This window comes from Nipponia nippon, unplaced genomic scaffold, assembly GCF_047370975.1.
Source record: "Nipponia nippon isolate SJK-2023a ecotype South Korea unplaced genomic scaffold, ASM4737097v1 scaffold_3, whole genome shotgun sequence".
Classification (NCBI taxonomy): domain Eukaryota; kingdom Metazoa; phylum Chordata; class Aves; order Pelecaniformes; family Threskiornithidae; genus Nipponia; species Nipponia nippon.
In genome coordinates, this window is record NW_028262347.1 from 108176632 (window position 1) to 108194352 (window position 17721).

The 17721-nt window shown below is 37.9% G+C and overlaps 1 protein-coding gene across 2 annotated transcripts in view; it reads right to left on the reverse strand.

The window, feature by feature from the left end:
• Window positions 1–17721, reverse strand: part of PLCE1 (phospholipase C epsilon 1) — a 172806-nt gene that overhangs the window by 13784 nt on the left and 141301 nt on the right. For both annotated transcript variants that reach the window (XM_087764482.1, XM_087764483.1), the window contains 13 exons: window positions 17218–17340; window positions 16996–17132; window positions 15801–16039; window positions 14725–14786; window positions 14412–14577; window positions 12485–12592; window positions 11928–12044; window positions 11687–11845; window positions 10557–10680; window positions 6793–6917; window positions 5970–6087; window positions 1772–1903; window positions 302–592 (listed from right to left, as the gene is read on the reverse strand). In XM_087764482.1, coding sequence (XP_087620608.1) covers window positions 302–592; window positions 1772–1903; window positions 5970–6087; window positions 6793–6917; window positions 10557–10680; window positions 11687–11845; window positions 11928–12044; window positions 12485–12592; window positions 14412–14577; window positions 14725–14786; window positions 15801–16039; window positions 16996–17132; window positions 17218–17340 — 1901 coding nt within the window. The remainder of the gene's footprint in view (window positions 1–301; window positions 593–1771; window positions 1904–5969; window positions 6088–6792; window positions 6918–10556; window positions 10681–11686; window positions 11846–11927; window positions 12045–12484; window positions 12593–14411; window positions 14578–14724; window positions 14787–15800; window positions 16040–16995; window positions 17133–17217; window positions 17341–17721) is intronic.

A 17721-nucleotide genomic window follows, 5' to 3' on the forward strand; every position in this document is an offset into this window, starting at 1 on the left:
CTTCAGCAATAAAATAAAAATAAAAATAAAAATAAAAAAAATAAATAAAAATGGAAGGTGTTGCTGTCCAGCCACTTCTGTGCTATCAGGAGATCTGCTGCATTGGCATAAAGCTCCTGAACTGTGGGATCGCTGCTCTCAAGGACCAGCTCGTCATGGTATGAGCCTGCTTGTGCTTGACGCACAGACAGGTACATCCCCTCGTGACAGCAGGTAAAAGCAAATGTCAAATACAAATTCACAGTTTAAGGACTTATTTCACATTTAAAATGTATTAAAATGTGCGTTTGTGCACCCATACCATCTGTTTGGTAGTTAAGAGCCACGAGCTGCACGCCGTGGAGCCAGAAGATCAGTGGATGGGGATTTGAGGAGTCAATGCGCGTGGCAGCGGGGTAGGTCCTCAGGAGCTGACAGGTGGTGTGCTGGATCAGCTTCTGAGAGTACCGCCTGCACAGCCGCTTGGCAGCGTTCTCGTTCAGGGAGGAGATGTGATAGCACTTGGGCGTCCTTATGATAGCACTGAGAGAAGCTGGAGAGTTGTAAGGAGAGCAAGGATCTTCCCAGGTCTGCCGCATCACATCAAAAGGACCTGGAAAATAAACAGTACCTTCAAGTTACAGCTGCAGATCCAGAGACTCCAAGAATTCAACATTTTCTAGTGAAGTATGCGTGCACACTTTGGTTATGTAGAAAAAGGTGATCCTGGAAAATGACACTACTCACTCTAAGTGTCACACTCCTTCTTATACAGCAAGAACAATCCATGAGAGGAAACACAGTGTTTAAGTATTGAAATGATACTGTGATTAGATGTGCTAACAACCATTTTCATAAATAAATACTTAATTGGCATTTGCCTGAATAAAATAATGGAATAAAATTCTATTCTTCCCATTTATACATTTTACATGAGGAAGGGAGGCAAGGTTGAAAGCCATCTGCTAAGTCTCCAAACAGGCAGTCTCCAGAGTGCTGTAAGAGTTAGGGGACAAAGCCAGCAAAATACTTATATCCTTTAGAATTAGGCACTAGACTACTTCATTTTTAGGACACTGGCCTCTAGAAGGGAATCTAACCTGTCTGCTGCAGCCATGCCCTTGGGCTGAAAGAAATGCAACATTCCTTGAGCCAGAAAATGAGTACAAGAAAGGGTACAACTCTGTAACTTTCTGTTTATGGCATTCACCTGAAAGGCAGGGGATCTGTGTCTCATCCTTGCTCCAAAACCTCTTCTGTACCTTCTTTGTATTTCTTTACATCTGTTCATATGCAGAAGTACAATTTCCAAGTTCACAAACTGAATCACCTGCGGAGTCTAAATACCTCCAGGGTGGAACACCGGAGTTTGCACAATTACACGTTTGGACTTGGCTGAATTTTAGGCAACTAAGTCCTACTTCGGACACCAAAAATTCTTTTCTGGATCCAGCCCAACAGTTCTGCCTTCCATTTGTACTTCGAAAATATTCATTCATATCTTTCAAAATACAAACTTCAAGATACATCACTTCAAATGTATATTAGTTTTGAATAGTTTACAAATTAGGGTCTTCATACTCCTGACCAAGTAATCCTATTTTAACATTCCACACTCAACACTTCAGTTATAATAGCGTTACCGTAATAGCTGCTGCGCTAACGAAAAACCATTCCAAAGTTCAACATCTTACACATTGTAAAGTATGTGATCTTTAACAACTTGGTCTGGTACGTGTGTTGGATTACAGAGTCATTCCACGTGACTGGTGAAAGAAGATGCTAACTTTACCTTTTCCAGATGCTTTGGCAAGAGCAGCTGACTCCCCGGGGCTCAGCCTGCCAGGATTGTTGCCGAAAATGGACTTCCTGCTTTTTCTTTCTTTTCCTCTGCTAGAGCCAGATGGGTTTAGAGTTGACAAGCCTGTTCCCATTAATGTAAAATAAATGAGCCAAAAAACATGACCAAGAGGGCATGACATTTTCCATCATGTTTTACATTATTTTTGAAGGCATGAATACTCCTGTTATATAGAACACAGGGCAAGCAGTGTATTTTTGTCCATAATTTAATTTTAACATCTTTACGTACATACATGCCTTTATATACTTATATATTATGTATGTTTACATATATAATGTATACGAAAACTTATATGAAGCAATACAGATATACAGTTGTCTCTCTGTGATATAACTTTTCTCCATTTTACTTTTTGGCTTGAGGAAGGTAGTGACTCTGTCTCACATTACCAAATGGTCCTAATTCATACTAAAAAATTCTGCAGTAACAGACTCAACGTATTCATCCTTAGAATAATTTAAAAAAAAAATCCTTTCTACAGAAGCAATACATCTGTACAGTAGTGAATATAATGGAATTAATCTAGGATAAGATACCTACATAATTAAATAAATGCAAAAATATGATTTAAAGAGATAGTGTAAAGGAAAAAGTCCAAATGCTGTTGGTTAAACAGTTTAAGCTCAAGAAATTTTCGGAGTTTTCTTCTTCTGTTTAGAATTTGTATTTCAATGATGGGAAATACGGTAGGTGTGCAAAATCCATTAAGCATTTAATGGCCAATATGTACTAGAAGCGGAGTGGGAAAGCTCTAGTATAGCTATGACTCAAACATATGCATTCCAGCAAAATAATCATTAAAATCATGATCCAAATCCCAGTGAAGTAAACAGACTTAATCCCCCTTAAGGTCAGTTTCTGTTGACTTGGAGAGAGCACATGGCAGACCAAAATTAAAGTAAGTCAAAACTCACGATAGTTATTCTGACACCCACAGCAGTGGTGTGACACCACAGCAGTGTGGGATGCCCTCAGAAACCCAAGATGTAATTGTGATATAAAATATAGCAAAGCAAGTACGCTGTTATTTGCATAACTGTGACTCATAAAACGAGCCTCATGAACTCACATCAATTCACACCTGCCTAAAGACAGTTCTGGATTTAATACTACTATTTCAACTACCAATGTAAATCGCAAAGAAGATACATTGGGCTATCTTCTACTGAAGTCTGTCCACAGTTGTAAATTCTCAGCTCTCAATCTTTACAGCATGTCTACATGTACTTAGTAAAATGATGCTGATAGTTTCAATGAAACTGCTTGGATTAGTAAAACCTAGGATATACATAAATGTTTTCAGTGCTGGAGATGTACCGTCCCATTGGGCCAAAGCATACACATAAACCACAGAAGACAGTAGAAGCTGAGATCAAGGAATATGAACTGACTAGAAGAATGAGGAGTGTGCTTCCAGCACTAGTTAATCCCAGTTTTCAATGGATCAAATGGATTTGGCAAGCAGGATCCATGTTTCAAAATCCTGTTGTGGAGACAGTCACTGAGGAAACAGACTAACCTCATAAATCACCAGAGAGCGCAATGCAAAACACCAGGGTTAACTGAACCCAATGTGATGGCCACAGGGTAAGCTGCAGCTGGGAGTTTTCTTTCAGTCTTTCCCATGGCTATGCTTTGTATGTGACATGCCTCTTCCCAGAGACAAGCTCCGTTTTTCACTCCAATTTAAATTTTACTCCGAAATATAGCATCACCTATTCATAGAATCATAAATTCATAAAATAATGGAGGTTGACAAGGACCTGGAAGTCATCTGGTACAACCTTCTGGTCAAAGCAGGACCAGCTTAGATCCCACCATATTGCACATAGATCCTATCATACTACCATAATGACGAAGTAAATGTTTTGTATTTCCCTATAACCCCTATGCTATATCCTTTGAGTTACAGAATTTAGTGCCCATCTCTCATGTTAGATATAACCACACTGCTTTACTGCTTTTAAATTTTTAATCCAGAGGATGGCAGATAGTCTGACACAATGGAGATGGTGACTGAATGTCATGCTGGTTAGCTCAGGTGACTCTCTGCTCTCTGCACTTGACTGTGCAAATCCTATTTTTATGTACACAACTTTCTCTACTCACTGTGTAAGGATCCTCAGCACCAAGGCAACAAGCCATGTGCCAGTGGATTATAGCAGTACCGTACTCAAGTATGCTTCACTGCCCTCATCTTGGGTGACCCAAAAGAGCAGACCTTCACCCTCTTAGATAATGGTATGATGATATGCAACAGACTGAAACTGAAGTTAAGCAAGGACTGTAAGGGTCAAAAAACACTGGAACAACAAGAGCTGTGGTGGGTTCCTTGTTACCAGAGATTTTATAAACAAGAAATGTTATTTTCTCCACATGATAAATTCTGGTTTGATCAGGGAGCACTTTGGGAAGTCTGTGTTACTCAGTAGGCTAGGCTAAGTGAACATAATGGTCCTTATCCTTTTTTATAGTCACAAATCAGTGATTAACATTCAGGGACATAGGCAACTGTAAACACACATGAAGACAGGAGAAATAAAGTATTTACATCATTGATCAGCCACTGACATGAATTCTGCCCTCCCTATTTCCAAAACTCTTGCATTTTCTGAGCTGGTTAGGAACACGGTCAATAGAGCTACATAGTCATGGATGTACCAGCCTTGTTCTCATTATTAATGGACAATATGGGGGTATGGCAGTGCACCACGTCTGTGCCCTCCGGCTGAGCAGAGGAATCCAATCAGTAGCACGGTGGCCATGGAAGCCTACATATCTTGCAGAGAAGGCAGTATTTGTCTCAAAGGAGACAAAGTTTGTTGGAAAACTAATTTCTACAGCTTCATGTGTTCATCTGTGAAAGGAACTCATTTTCTTAATTGTTCTATTCATGTCTCCTTTAAAGCAAGAGGAAGAAATCCAGTAAGGACATCAGGTATTTCTTTTATAACTGAAATTACATTAAAAAACTGAAATATTTTAAAATTTTCTTAGAACATCAGAACTTTTTTGTGTGTCAAAATGCTTGGAACAACTTCAACTCTCTCTGTTTAATCTTGAATATCATTCTTCAAAAGAAAATATTTTATTTGAAAGATATCTCATTGCAGATTTCATTAAAAAGAGTATCAGATTTGAATTTTTAGAAGTTATTATTTTTACAAGTGACACCTACAATTCTTAAAGTTATAGAAGATTACAAAAGAATGTCTCTCCATTTTTCAGTGTGTTTATCTTGCCTATTTGACACTGTTTTATGTTTGGTTAGCTTCTCTAATCTGATTCTAGTTCTATTTGTATAAGATCATGATTTGGCAGTATTGCTAACTTTTCCACAGAGCACCATTCCATTAAAAAGCAGATTTTTCATTCAAAACATTAAATACATCAATAAACAATAAATTCTCAATTTATAAGTATTTATGTATACAGTACAAGCCAAAACATACTCAACCTCATGTTTCGGTACTGAACAAGTAACTATCAGTGATCTCCTCTTCAGTTACTCCCTCTTCTTTTCCTCTGCAAACGTTATTCTTCCTACTGTACAAAAGGAGACCCTCCTATTTCCTTAACCCCTTCCATAAAGAGTGTCTGTGAGCGTGCAATCGGCTGTCCTCACCCACCCCGTGAAAAGGCTGCTTTACCCCCCCAAATGGCTCCCCTCCTTTCCACTTAGGAAAGAACAGAAGACGCAGCTGTAGGCAAAGGTGAAAAACGCCAAACGGAGGTCACTTAAAGAAATGTGACCAAGCTCTTCCAGCAAGGTTTGAAGAATATTTTACTTCCTAATTCAGCACGTCCTTACATGGGAACTCGGAGCTCTTAAGATAAAGCTTTCTGTCGTCTGTCATTTGGCAATGAAGCAGTTGTCTAAGTTGTGGAGACTGGCAAATTTCACTTTTGTAAACATTTTAATATGACAAACAATATGTCTTCACATAATTTATGCATACTACTTCTCAGCCAGGAGCTATTATTACGCAGACTACCATATCATCAAGAAAAAAAGCTCCTCGACTACTTCAATTTGAAAATGCTTGTACTAACTAATTCAAAACATAAACATAATGTCTCCAAGAATTAGAAAGCCTAAAGCGATAAAACAGGGCAGTGTACTTACCAGGGAACTTTACGGCTTGACAGTAAATCACAAGATCTGATAGCTCTGGGGCAATCTGTCTGCTTTCCTTTTTATTTTGCGGAAGATAGAATTCTTCACCCAGCTCCATATCGTACACCTAAGTGACAGTTCCAGGAACATATAATAATAAAATTACTGAATGTGAAGTACTCTTGCATATCTTATGTCCTTAAAATTCTTTATCTCATTCTTCCCATATGGTTTGCTGTCTTCACCTAACAGACCTCTCTGTGCAGGTTTATGCATCAATGCCTGTTACTGATACTGGAATAGTGTGCAAAGGCCTCAATCGGAGTCAGTTCTACAAACATTTAGACAAAAAACAGCTGTGTTCAGGAGAAATTACAATTTACTAAACAGCAATGCAGTGGTTCAGTTGTCAGATGATTTAATAAAAGGTAACGTGGCTATCTGATATCATAGTGCGACATGTTATTTATATATACACAAAAGATGCTGAAGATTCAGATGAAATCTTCAGTTCCATTGACGTTAATGGAAATCAGATATCTAAATAACCTGCTGGATTTAGCTTCAATGAAGTCTTTCATTGAGAGCAATGACAGTTAAAATTTTAAGCCTAACAGCCTGTATATACAATAACCTCCGAGGACTCTTCTTGAACAGTATGCTGAGCATTCGTTCTATTTTCTCTGGTGTGCTTCCATGCTTTTTACTATTTGTCTTCATTAAAGCGCATTTGCCATCTGATGTCTCAGTTACCTAAACTGCTCAAATCCTTCTGAAGCTGGTTATATAACAAAGCGTGGCTGAGAAGAAAGGGGGGAAAAAACAGAACTACCTTTCCTTTATTATTGTAAGTAGCACAATCAGCCTTCTTTATTCGTTTGGCAGTCTCTTCATTATATTCAAACTGCAGTTTATCACTTGATAATTTATTCTCAGGTCGGTCTTCAAGAATGTTATCTAAAAATTAATGGGATTTTAATAAACATAAAGCCAAACAATTTCAACTGGAAATTTAATTTGAATTAATAATATTTGTGGACAATGCTGTGAATCTTATCTGAATAACCAGATGCCAAAATAATGCATTTACTGGTCAAAGCATTCTCTTTTAGTAGTAACTTTCTACTTTAAGAATTTAATGCTCAGCTTTGGTTAATATGTTGCACTTCTTTAAAACCCCATCCTTTTGTGCTGGGAAGATGCTTAAAACAAAGTCATCTAACGAATTAAGCTTGCCATCTGAAAACAACTGATATTCCTGAACAACAAAGAATTGGTCAAGTCCATACACAATTAACCAAATCAAACATTTACACGTCTTTGTACAGCAAATTTTGGCTTTCCTCTCCTTACATTCACCATGAATGAATATTTTTTTACATCTATAGAAATTCCTCTTCAAAGCTACATATGTATTAGAGAATAATACACCTACTAATTTGGTCTTTCTGGACCAAAACGTTGCAACTGTCACAAAAGGAATGGTTTTATTTCATTCCTGATATTTCTGATGCTTTGACCATATTCTTTTTTATGCATAACCAGTGTCACACATGCAGCCTTCTAACAGTTCCTAACCAGTTAACAATGCCATATAAAAATCTCTGATTGCTTTTTTAATATGAAGTAGAAACCATATATTCACACTGTCACATTTAACAGGCTGGAGATGCAGTGCTGATTTCATGCAGTTAAAATGCTCAACCAAATGGCCTTTACCTTCCTGGCTGTTAGGAGCAGGAGAAGCATTAAGGACATCAGCTACAGGGAAACAGAGTCAGAGAGGGAATAAGAGTAAAGGAAATTAAGATTTACAGCCAGAGAAATGAAAATTAAGTGTCAGTTGTAAAACTATTAGCCTTACGCAAACCTAATGTATCAGTACGGAAAATAAAACTGAAAATCTTTTAGAAAGTTTACAGACCATTATTTAGATTAGTTTTGCCAAAATATTAACATAATTAAAGATCCCAAAGACTAATCATTGTAATAAAGCAGTAAACCATGCCACAGATTCCTTCATATATTGGAAGGTGTGAATGTTTCTTGCCAGCTACAGATTTCTCAAACCTCCTCTTAACTAGAACATTGCTCAAAAATCTCTTACTGCAGTTAGCTTGCAATATTTTCCTGGCAAGCGTGCTAATGAAGATCTAAGTTTTTCACAGCAATTTACATCTACACTATCTCCACCCTGTCCCACACAAGGAGCATTCTCAAGTAGCCAGTTAAGCCAACTTTCTAGCAAAATGCAACTGAAGGCAGCACCGGCCTCAAACTCATAAATTTTCCTATTAGCATAAATAATACTGCTAGACCACAAGCAGTCAGGTCCTTCATTTTGTGACTATTCTTAAATCTTTAACACAGAAGCCAGTAATGTAAATAATAGGCCAATTGGAAAGAAGTTCTGTGCTGCAGAGCATGCTCGAGCCTTACATCTTCTCTGAACATGGTACCTAGAACTTAAACAGGCACCCATTAGACCTAAAGGTTCAATGAGTGAAGTACTTCACCTAGGAGAACATGCCCAACTGCATCCGACCAATGGTCCATCTAGCTCGGCATTCTCTTTCTGACAGTGGCAACAGGAGATGCTGTTTAAAGAGAGCATCCAGCCACTGGTCACGGTCCATGTCCCTTGTACTGCCCCAACATCCACAACTGCTGAATATTAGGGATGTTGGACCATACATTTCTACCTATAACATTTCCTTAAAAACCTGTCCGTGAATTTGTCCAATCCTTTTTTCAATCTGCTGATACCGTTTGCCTCTGCAGTTTCCCATGGCAGCAAATTCCAGAATTTTACTACCAGCTGCACAAAGAAATACTTTACATTTTACCTGTTTTAGACTCATCTTCCACTTGTTTTACTGAGCACCTCCTAGATCTAATGAGTAACAGTTCTGTACTCCTCTTACCCACCACTTCATGATTTAGCAAACCTGCTTCAAATTCACCCCTCAGTTCTCTTCTCTACCAGCTGGAGAATTCCAGCCTTTTCAGACTCGTGCAAGGCCACTGCCACACTCCCTTTACTTTTTTGGTTGCCCTTCTCTCTAACTTCCTTAACTCCACCATATCCTTCTCGAGATCTGGAGGCAAGAACTGGACACAGAACTCAAGCTGTGGCACATTAAGGTTTTACACAGAAGCAAAAAGATGCTCTGTTTTCAGTACTGCTCCTGATGATCCCCATCTTTTGGCTGTCAGTGCACACCAAACTGAGGATTCCAGAGAACTTTCAATAATTCCATGATCTCCCAAATTGTTACTGCTATCGTTGAGCTTGGAATCACATAAGCAAGGTTTAAGATTTTTCCCCTAAACGTATTACCTTATGTTTATCTACACTGAAGCACATCTGTAACTTTTTTGTCCCTTTGGTCAGTCTTGTGACCCATTTATGGAGTTTAACAATGGTGCAGCATTTAACTACCCAAAGAGCTTGGTATCACTTGTACCATCACTGCTGTCCCACTGGGTAAACGCGCTGTGATCTACTTTGATATATTCTCTGACAACTACCAATGAAAAATAATGAGTAACCCATTTAGATGCATCCAGCTTGTTCAATCCATGCACAGGGGTTTTGACAAATGTCCTTTCACAAAACTGGAGAGGTTTAAATGTTTCTGATTCAATCTGTTTGCTCTACCAGAACCTACCAGCCCTGCAGCAAGAGAAGCAAAACAAGACGCATGACTTCAGCTCAGCCGCCTCAGTCTGGCACATTCTGTCCTTCATCTGTAGTTAAATCAAACATGTCTGACTGAACTGCAGAGCTAAAGAGGTAGTGGAAGTTACTAACTGCAGTATTTTTTATCACTTCTGGCATGCCAATCATTATATCCAATCTATAAACTGCCCCTAAAGGTGGATTTATGCTAAACTGCCAGTTCCTGAAGGCTAGGATAGCTGAAGCCTAGACAGCACATGAACTTACAAGGCAAGTCAGTAAGGCATGCCTTACCATTTTTTAACTGAGCAGCTAAAGCTTTAATAAAGCCATCTGTATTGAGCAAGCCAGGGACTCAGCGGCTTCTCTACCTCTACACATGAAGTGAACAGCTGATGCTGAAAGTGTAACTATAATAGGTACTTCAGGGGTCTCTGGGATTAGACAGTAACCAAGGAGGACTTTGGAGAATCTGCATCTTAGGTCAATTTAATGGCAGTCTTGCAAATGCAAGGGCTAAGCCTGTTGTGAACCTTCAGCTTTCAGGTGTCTAAACTCCTTAGAAAAGACCATACAGGTGAATGTAGATAGAGTACACTATGAACACAATCATTTTTGCATAATATAAATAATATAAAATATAATTTATAAACACTACAATTTAGCATACATTGCACAGTTAAAACATCTAATGGTTGGAGTTAAAGTCACACTCAAGTCCTCTACACAGTCAAATTATTTTCACAGTATTATAGACTACCGCACGAAAGTGCCACCGAGGACATTTAGTACATCTTCCTCTCACAAGGTAAGATCAACTTACCTACACCATTCCTGAACTAGAATATTTACATGCCTTATTGCTACAGTTCTAACAACAGCACTGTAATAAATAAATAAATAGATACTGTTACCATCAGAGAGAGATTCATAGTCATAGTCATATTCATCCTCTTCATCTTCTTCCTCTTCATTGGTAGGCGTGGGGTTGCTAGCACCATTGCTAGCCTGTGCTTGCATATGCGCCAGCTGGTGAGCCTACAGCAACAGAACCACTTATTACATTATTGGTAAGTGTTTTTAAAAAGCAAAAGAGTTTTCATCACTGTTTGCATCTTATTTTACTTATATGAAAGCACTGATTATATAAAATGAGAGATAACTAAGACTGTTAAGATCAAACTAAAATACCATTTTAAGGGTTTGAAAATAAAAAAAAAAACTTGTACTGGTAGAAAGGCACCCAATAGCATAGGAAACCGGATTAATTATGGTTAAATGTCCACTTTGAACATTATTCAGAGCAAGACTGCCTTTTTTCAGTCTGAGGTATGCTGTTTTGGAAACTTTTTTAAAAGATGGAGAATGTCCATATACTAGTATGATCAGTGTGATTTACTTATTCTGATACAAGAATTCAATTCTAATTCAATTGTATTTACCTTTTGGGTAAAAGCAATTAGTTTTCAAGGATTCAATCTAATTGCTGAATAACTATAGACATTGTTAAATTGAGGCTACCAGAAATGCAGCCCTAATTTTTAGAAACCCAAAAAATTCTCATATATGTATAAGCACTACTTGAATAGCACAGTCCCCCCGAAAAGGGAGTAAGAAAGAGAGTAGTTGCCTGGCTTGAATATGAAAAAAGAAAGCAAGCAGAATTCTACTAAAAATTACTACATACTGTATATACACACACTCAATGCATATCACTATTTTCAACAAACATGAATAGCAAATGTTATAGCCTCAGAGTGAAATTTCATTTATGCTTATCACATAGGGCATGCGGTGCTAATCATAATATTATGAAGTATTATAAAACTAAAACACACTAAAATTTTGTTATGCTGTATCTGTACTTTATTATATGTCTTGTCTACTTATTTGAAAGTGTTGCAATCCACTGTGAGTCTTCCAAGCATGAATATGCATTAGATTATTCTGCTGTACATATTGGAATGGCAAAAACTTCCAACACAAATTAATTATTTCTAACAAAAGTTAGGTCTCACTGCTTGCTATTAAGGAAGAACTTTACCTTTTGTTTCAATATATCCACTGGTGTCTGATGGGCTTTCAGCTTCTTGTTTTTAAGCAGGATTTTTCTTTTCAGTTGGCCGGGTGAAGGAAGCATGGGATCATCAGAAAAGTCACTCTCAAATAAAAACTTGGTTACCAGCTTATCTCCAAATACATTCTGAAATATCAAGAACATGTGATATATTATGGAAAATCCCAAGGCATGTGCTTAGAATAATATACCACAATTTATGGCCTACCTTGAAAATTTCAGCCATCTTGCGTTGCTGAGGCAATGAACAGTGGTTTTCTATTGATATGATAATTGGCATGTCAGAGGTGATAAAAGCATTGCGATCAATAGCTTCAACTACCTCCTGTGAGAAAGAAAGGTCGTTGAAAGAACATGTGATTATTTTGCAGCATTCAGTTAATTTGCTGTTAGTTGAAAGGGGAGAAAGGAAGGCATGTGTTTTCCCCTCTAAGAAGAAAGAATCCACAATTTGCTTTCAAAACAAGCTTCTACAGATCAACCTAGCATCTTTTTAAAACAGAACCGGTAACAGCTACTTATGTTAGTTATGTTGACAACAAAAAAGACAGAAAATTACAGTACATATGCTACAAAAACTAATTTGAAAAGCATAATGTTTACAATTGAGGAGTTCATGTCTGACACAGTCCACAGTTCACATTCTATTAGGATTTAGCCCATTAGGATTTGTACTTTTCTAATAGGTGAATTTTTTCCTTCATTAGAGAAAAAGTTACTGATTTTCTTCTCCTTTTTTGTTTCTATGTGCAGTTACCAGCATACCTTAAAAGAGATCTTAGTAGTAAGAGTGTGCCCATGATAAATGATAGGCATCCCATCATCGCCATCCCAGCAGTCTAATTCTACACTTCTGCAGCCTTGTAGAAGAACCTACAATGCAATTGAACAGCACATATAAGCCACAGTCTCATGCCATCAAAGCAGAAGACAGACATTGCAGAGGTAAATGAAAGCCCAGTGAGTCAGCAAAAGTGCTGGAAAGAGCAATCTCTGTGGAGTAAATATAGCCCAGAGAAGCTATAGTCCCCAGCTAACTGCACTCCCTAGGTTGAGAAAGAGTGGGAAAATTAAGAAAGCATTGATGTTCTTAGGGGAAGTACCATAAAGCTTTGAAATTCACGGTATCCTACAGGACACGTAATCTGTTTGCAGAAAGTGGTTCTTAATGTATAGCTTAATGTTCTGAGGGAGAGAAACATTCCCATATTTCTACCTGCAAAAGCAGCTATAAAGCAACATGGCCATTTATTCCAGGTTGCTGCCATGACAGCCTATGGGCACGGCACCTGCAGCTTGTGTGCTCATTCTTTTTGTTGTTGTTAGTTTTTTAAACAGAAGAAGGTCTCAAAATAATGTCTTATGAACAACCTCCATGAGGATAGTTAGAATGGAAATGTGCCAGACCATTAAATAATGTGCCATTATTTAATGATATTAAGCTAATTTACAGCCAGCCAGCCATTTTTTATTTATTCATTTATTTATTTTAGAAAGCCCTGCTTGCTAGAAAACCACTGAAGAAAGCAAAGAGGAAGGATGGAGGGAAAGATAAGCTAACCCATCTGTTGGCAGCCCAGCTTATTATTGCTATCAGTATTTAGCATGCCTATCATTGAAAGAGTTATCTGTATTACAATTAAATATTCTACTGAAAATAAAGATCTCGACAATCAAAACCATTTCCAGCAAAAACATTAATGAACAAAGGAAAAATTACTTCTCCTACTCAAACCCTGAATAATTACATTTCAGGCAGTTGTGTCCGTAGCTGGCACACCACCACTTCTGTGAGAGCCAGACACACTGAACCAGAACGAAGGTGCCCCTTCTCTTCTGGCGACAACTGCTTGAGGGCCAGGAAGAAGCTCTTCTGCATCACGCAAATTTTGGAGCCAGCTGAGCTCTATCTCACTTCCCATCTATTACCAACACAATACTCACATCACTCTGTGCAGTGCTACTACAGAAACCTCCTTTGCAACTGCATTATTCAATGCAATCATGTTATTTGGGCTTTCCTAACACAGCCTCACCCCTCTGTCTTATAACTCCAAGTGAAGCAGCACATGGGATGCCAGATGAGCCCTTCTCAATGGTGAGTCATTAACATTGAGAGTAATGAAAACACTACTCACAGGAAGTTTGATGCTTTCTCTAGCATTTGGTAAATACACAGACACACAAAAATATATATATATAAACAAACAAATACAGAACCAAAAGCCCTAGGGAGAAATCGTTCTTTTCCTGTTCACCACCAATCAGGCATAAAGTCTAAAAACTGTAGAATATTCCTAGAAGTAATGGGTTTTAGAAGTTATAGTTCCATTTGAAATTTGTCTTTGCAGTGCAGTGTACAGTATTTGAGTAGTGTTTTTGACATCTGAATGAACTAAAATATTAGATCAGTCTTTCCTGTGGGAAAGTCTAATTTTAGTAGGTTGGGTCAGACCAACTGGTGTCTAAATGCTATGAATCTCAAACTAAACCCATTTTTTTGCCTTAGAAAAGGCATTTGAGCACAACTGTGCTTATAGGCAGCTTTCCCACACATCATGTTTTCCAACGTTTTGCAAGCAGGGGTTTAGGACATTTAGATTTTCAAAGCAAAAAGGTCATGTTTCTGCGACTTGCCAGTTAAACAAACAAGTTCATGTTGAAAACTACACAACGATCCAATCCTGCATACCTGGCTGTAGAGCTCTACCGAGGACTCCCCTTTAAGCTGATGGCCAGTAAGGTAAGTATTGTGCGAAGATTCTATGTAGTAATATGACAGTGGAAAGTGCAAGTCCTCAGCATTCTCCTGTGACTCATCGTTTTTGGAGGCAAAGTTGTCTTTATCCATCAAAAATCTAGAGGTGAGAAGATGTGAGGAAATTTTATGCCTTGCTGAGTATTTTGTGACTGTCATATAAACATCAATACATTGGTGTCATCTTTATATATACATACACACACACACACTATATATATATAAAAATTAACACATAAATAATTACCTTGCAAATCCTTCAAAAGATAGCAGCCCCTGCTGGCACATATTCACACTGGGTTCAAATTTCTATAAAGAGGAAGAAATTTAAGAGATATATAGTAACAATTCTTAAAAATACAGCTTTTTCATATTTTCATAGTGTAGTCTGCTCATCGAACTAACCAGTTATTATCTAAAATCGGTCTTTTTGTGGATAAAGTAACTAGATGCCTGCAGTATGATCATGCTATTTTTACAATCACTAAACAAGAATACTAAACTCATAATTGTAAATCACAGAATCATTCAGGTTGGAAAGGATGTTGGGAGGTCATCTAATCTAACTTGTTCAAAGCAGAGTGAGCACTTAAGCTGAAATTAAAAAGGATCTATAATCAATTAAACACAACCCACCATCATCTCGAATTAGAGAGACTTGTGGTATGCTAATTTGATGTTTCTTTAGAATTTCTGTCTTTTAAACTTTGCAATTTTATATTACATGTTAATAGTTGAAATATACAGTTTTTAGCCTTTGTTAACTGCTAAGTGCGCGTTCAGTTTTGGAGTATATTAATTATGCATGTTTGGGCAAATTAAAAATTTTCTACATACTTTCTAATCACTTCAGCCATTGTACATAAGGGAATAAAATGTCCATGTTTGCTCTGGAAAATTTTTTAGAATAAAATAAAAATATGTGGAAATGGTGGATGTTTTTTTAGTGTCCAACTTAGGGTTAAGTTCTATCAAAGGTGGTCACAGACAAGGAGAAAACAACACACTGTCATGAATACTTTTCCGAAGCAGTGACATCCCTTTCCGGATAAATCACACATAGCCAATAAAACTGTTTATTTGCATGATTTTATTTTTTTTCATTTTTTTTGACACATTTATGGACATCTGCACAATTTTATAGCCCAGAATAAAGACAGTATTAAATTTTAAATTCAGGTAAACTGTAGTGACAACATCAGCGTGAAAGGAGATATCCACACAGATATGCTGTTCTGACTACAAGGTGGACAACGCTAGTGGGGAAAACAGAAATAACAAGAGTTCAAGTAAAAGGAATTGCAAGATGCTTGTATTACAGACCTGGATAATACTGAGGATTTCATCATAGGTGCAGTGTTCTCCTTGGCAATTCACTAGGAAGTCGTTTAGCTGCTGGATTCCCACTCCAAATATTCCCAGCGATGTGCTTTCAACTCCAGTACCATTGGTTACAATACTGGCAGCAGCAATAGCATCAGATATTTGCCTCTGGTTGTCTGATAGTTGCTGCCTGCTCTTAATGAACAAACCAAGGTCTGAAACATTCCTAGTCAACAAATCTTAAAAGAAAAAAAAGGAAATGTAAATATAAGCCATATAATTATGTGTATTATACATACTGTATAGAATATAATGTAATATATAATACCTGAATACCTGACTGAATATTTTAGCACTGACATAGTAAATTAGAACAAAACCATCTTGTTTCTATTCACTAACAGAAGAAAGAGTATTAAGCGTGTATGAAAACAGTGGGAGTGGACTGTAAGTGTTCAATTACTATGAACAAAATCCTGGAACCTGTAACATGGATTCCCACCCTCTCACACACTGTCACCCAGGACCCTCCTGCTTCCTCTCACCACCACGTACAGCCTCAAAGACCCTCCTTCGCTGTGTACAACCCCATACCCTTCCTGTGTGATCACTGTTTCTCTTCTTCCAGTCCCATATGCCAATTGTACTGTACCCTCCACACAGGCTGCTTGGCAGAAAGACCGTTTTCTTTAAATGTGGACAAAGCTCCAGACGTAGATTATGGTAACAGGGGAATGTAAAGGGGGACAGAGGTTTCCTTCCCCCTTGTCCCACATAAAGCAGATCTACTAGGAAACCAGACAGGAAAAAACAAACCAAATGAGACACAGGGCACAGCCTCCTCATTTCTCCTCCCTGCATTTGCTCAGTGTTTTAGCCCTTCCAGAGCGCCTGCAACCAGATACAGATTCCCTACGTTGGGCCTAGCCGCTCAGCAACAAGTTATGCCTCTGCTACACTGGTTACAAATATATCTGGCTAATGTAAAGCAGGACTACTTTTCCTCCCCTTCATTTCTGAACAAAGAACCTGTCTTACATCCTGCTAACTAGGTATTAGTGGAGGTACAGCAGCAATCCTCTACTTAAACTTATAATTGATAGTTCTTTATGAGACTGACTGAGACACTTTTTCTTAAGGCCAACAACTGAAGCTGTTCAGCAGTCTGACAACTGTATTTTTCTCTTTAACAAACCTAAATCAGGCTGGAATCCACTGCTATTTTCATCAATCTTCAAATTGGTATAAAGTGGAGCAGGCTCCAAACCGGATCGATTGCAAGGCACAGCATAGACATCAAAAAGGTCTTTCAGATCCTTGCGGCTACGGACACTGTGAAAAGAGCTGAAAAGTTCAATTTTTGCTCTTTTATAAACTTGGATGAATGAGATCAGTACAGAATAAAAATATATTTTACCTGAAAGATTTGAAGAGCTCTACAAATTCCACAAAAGTCATGTTACTATCAGACACCATGAAGTTCTGAAACCCCTTCATTCCTCCTTTAACACGGCCATGCCAGCTACTGCTGCTCCATGTGCTAAATCAGAAAGAGACTGCTGTAGTTTGGTTACGTTAAATTTCTACTTATTGAAACATTACGCATTACTGCGTTAACACTTTGTTTGTGCCCTCCTTAATGCATTTATTACCAATATCTGGAAGAAGCAAATAAAGTGGTATCTTATAAGATGCATAACGACAATTTGTACTTCTTGTTTTATAGCAGCTATTTTTTTCCCTCAAGACAACTACAGACTTTGCCAGAACTGATAATGTGTATGCATGCTATTTAAAACTCTTTCATGTGCAAAAGGGCCTGATGCAAATGGCACAAATGAAAGCATTCTGGTTTTCTCTTTAACGAAAACAATGCCAGTATTCTTGTACCGCAGGCTGTTTACGAGGTTTGTTGAAGATT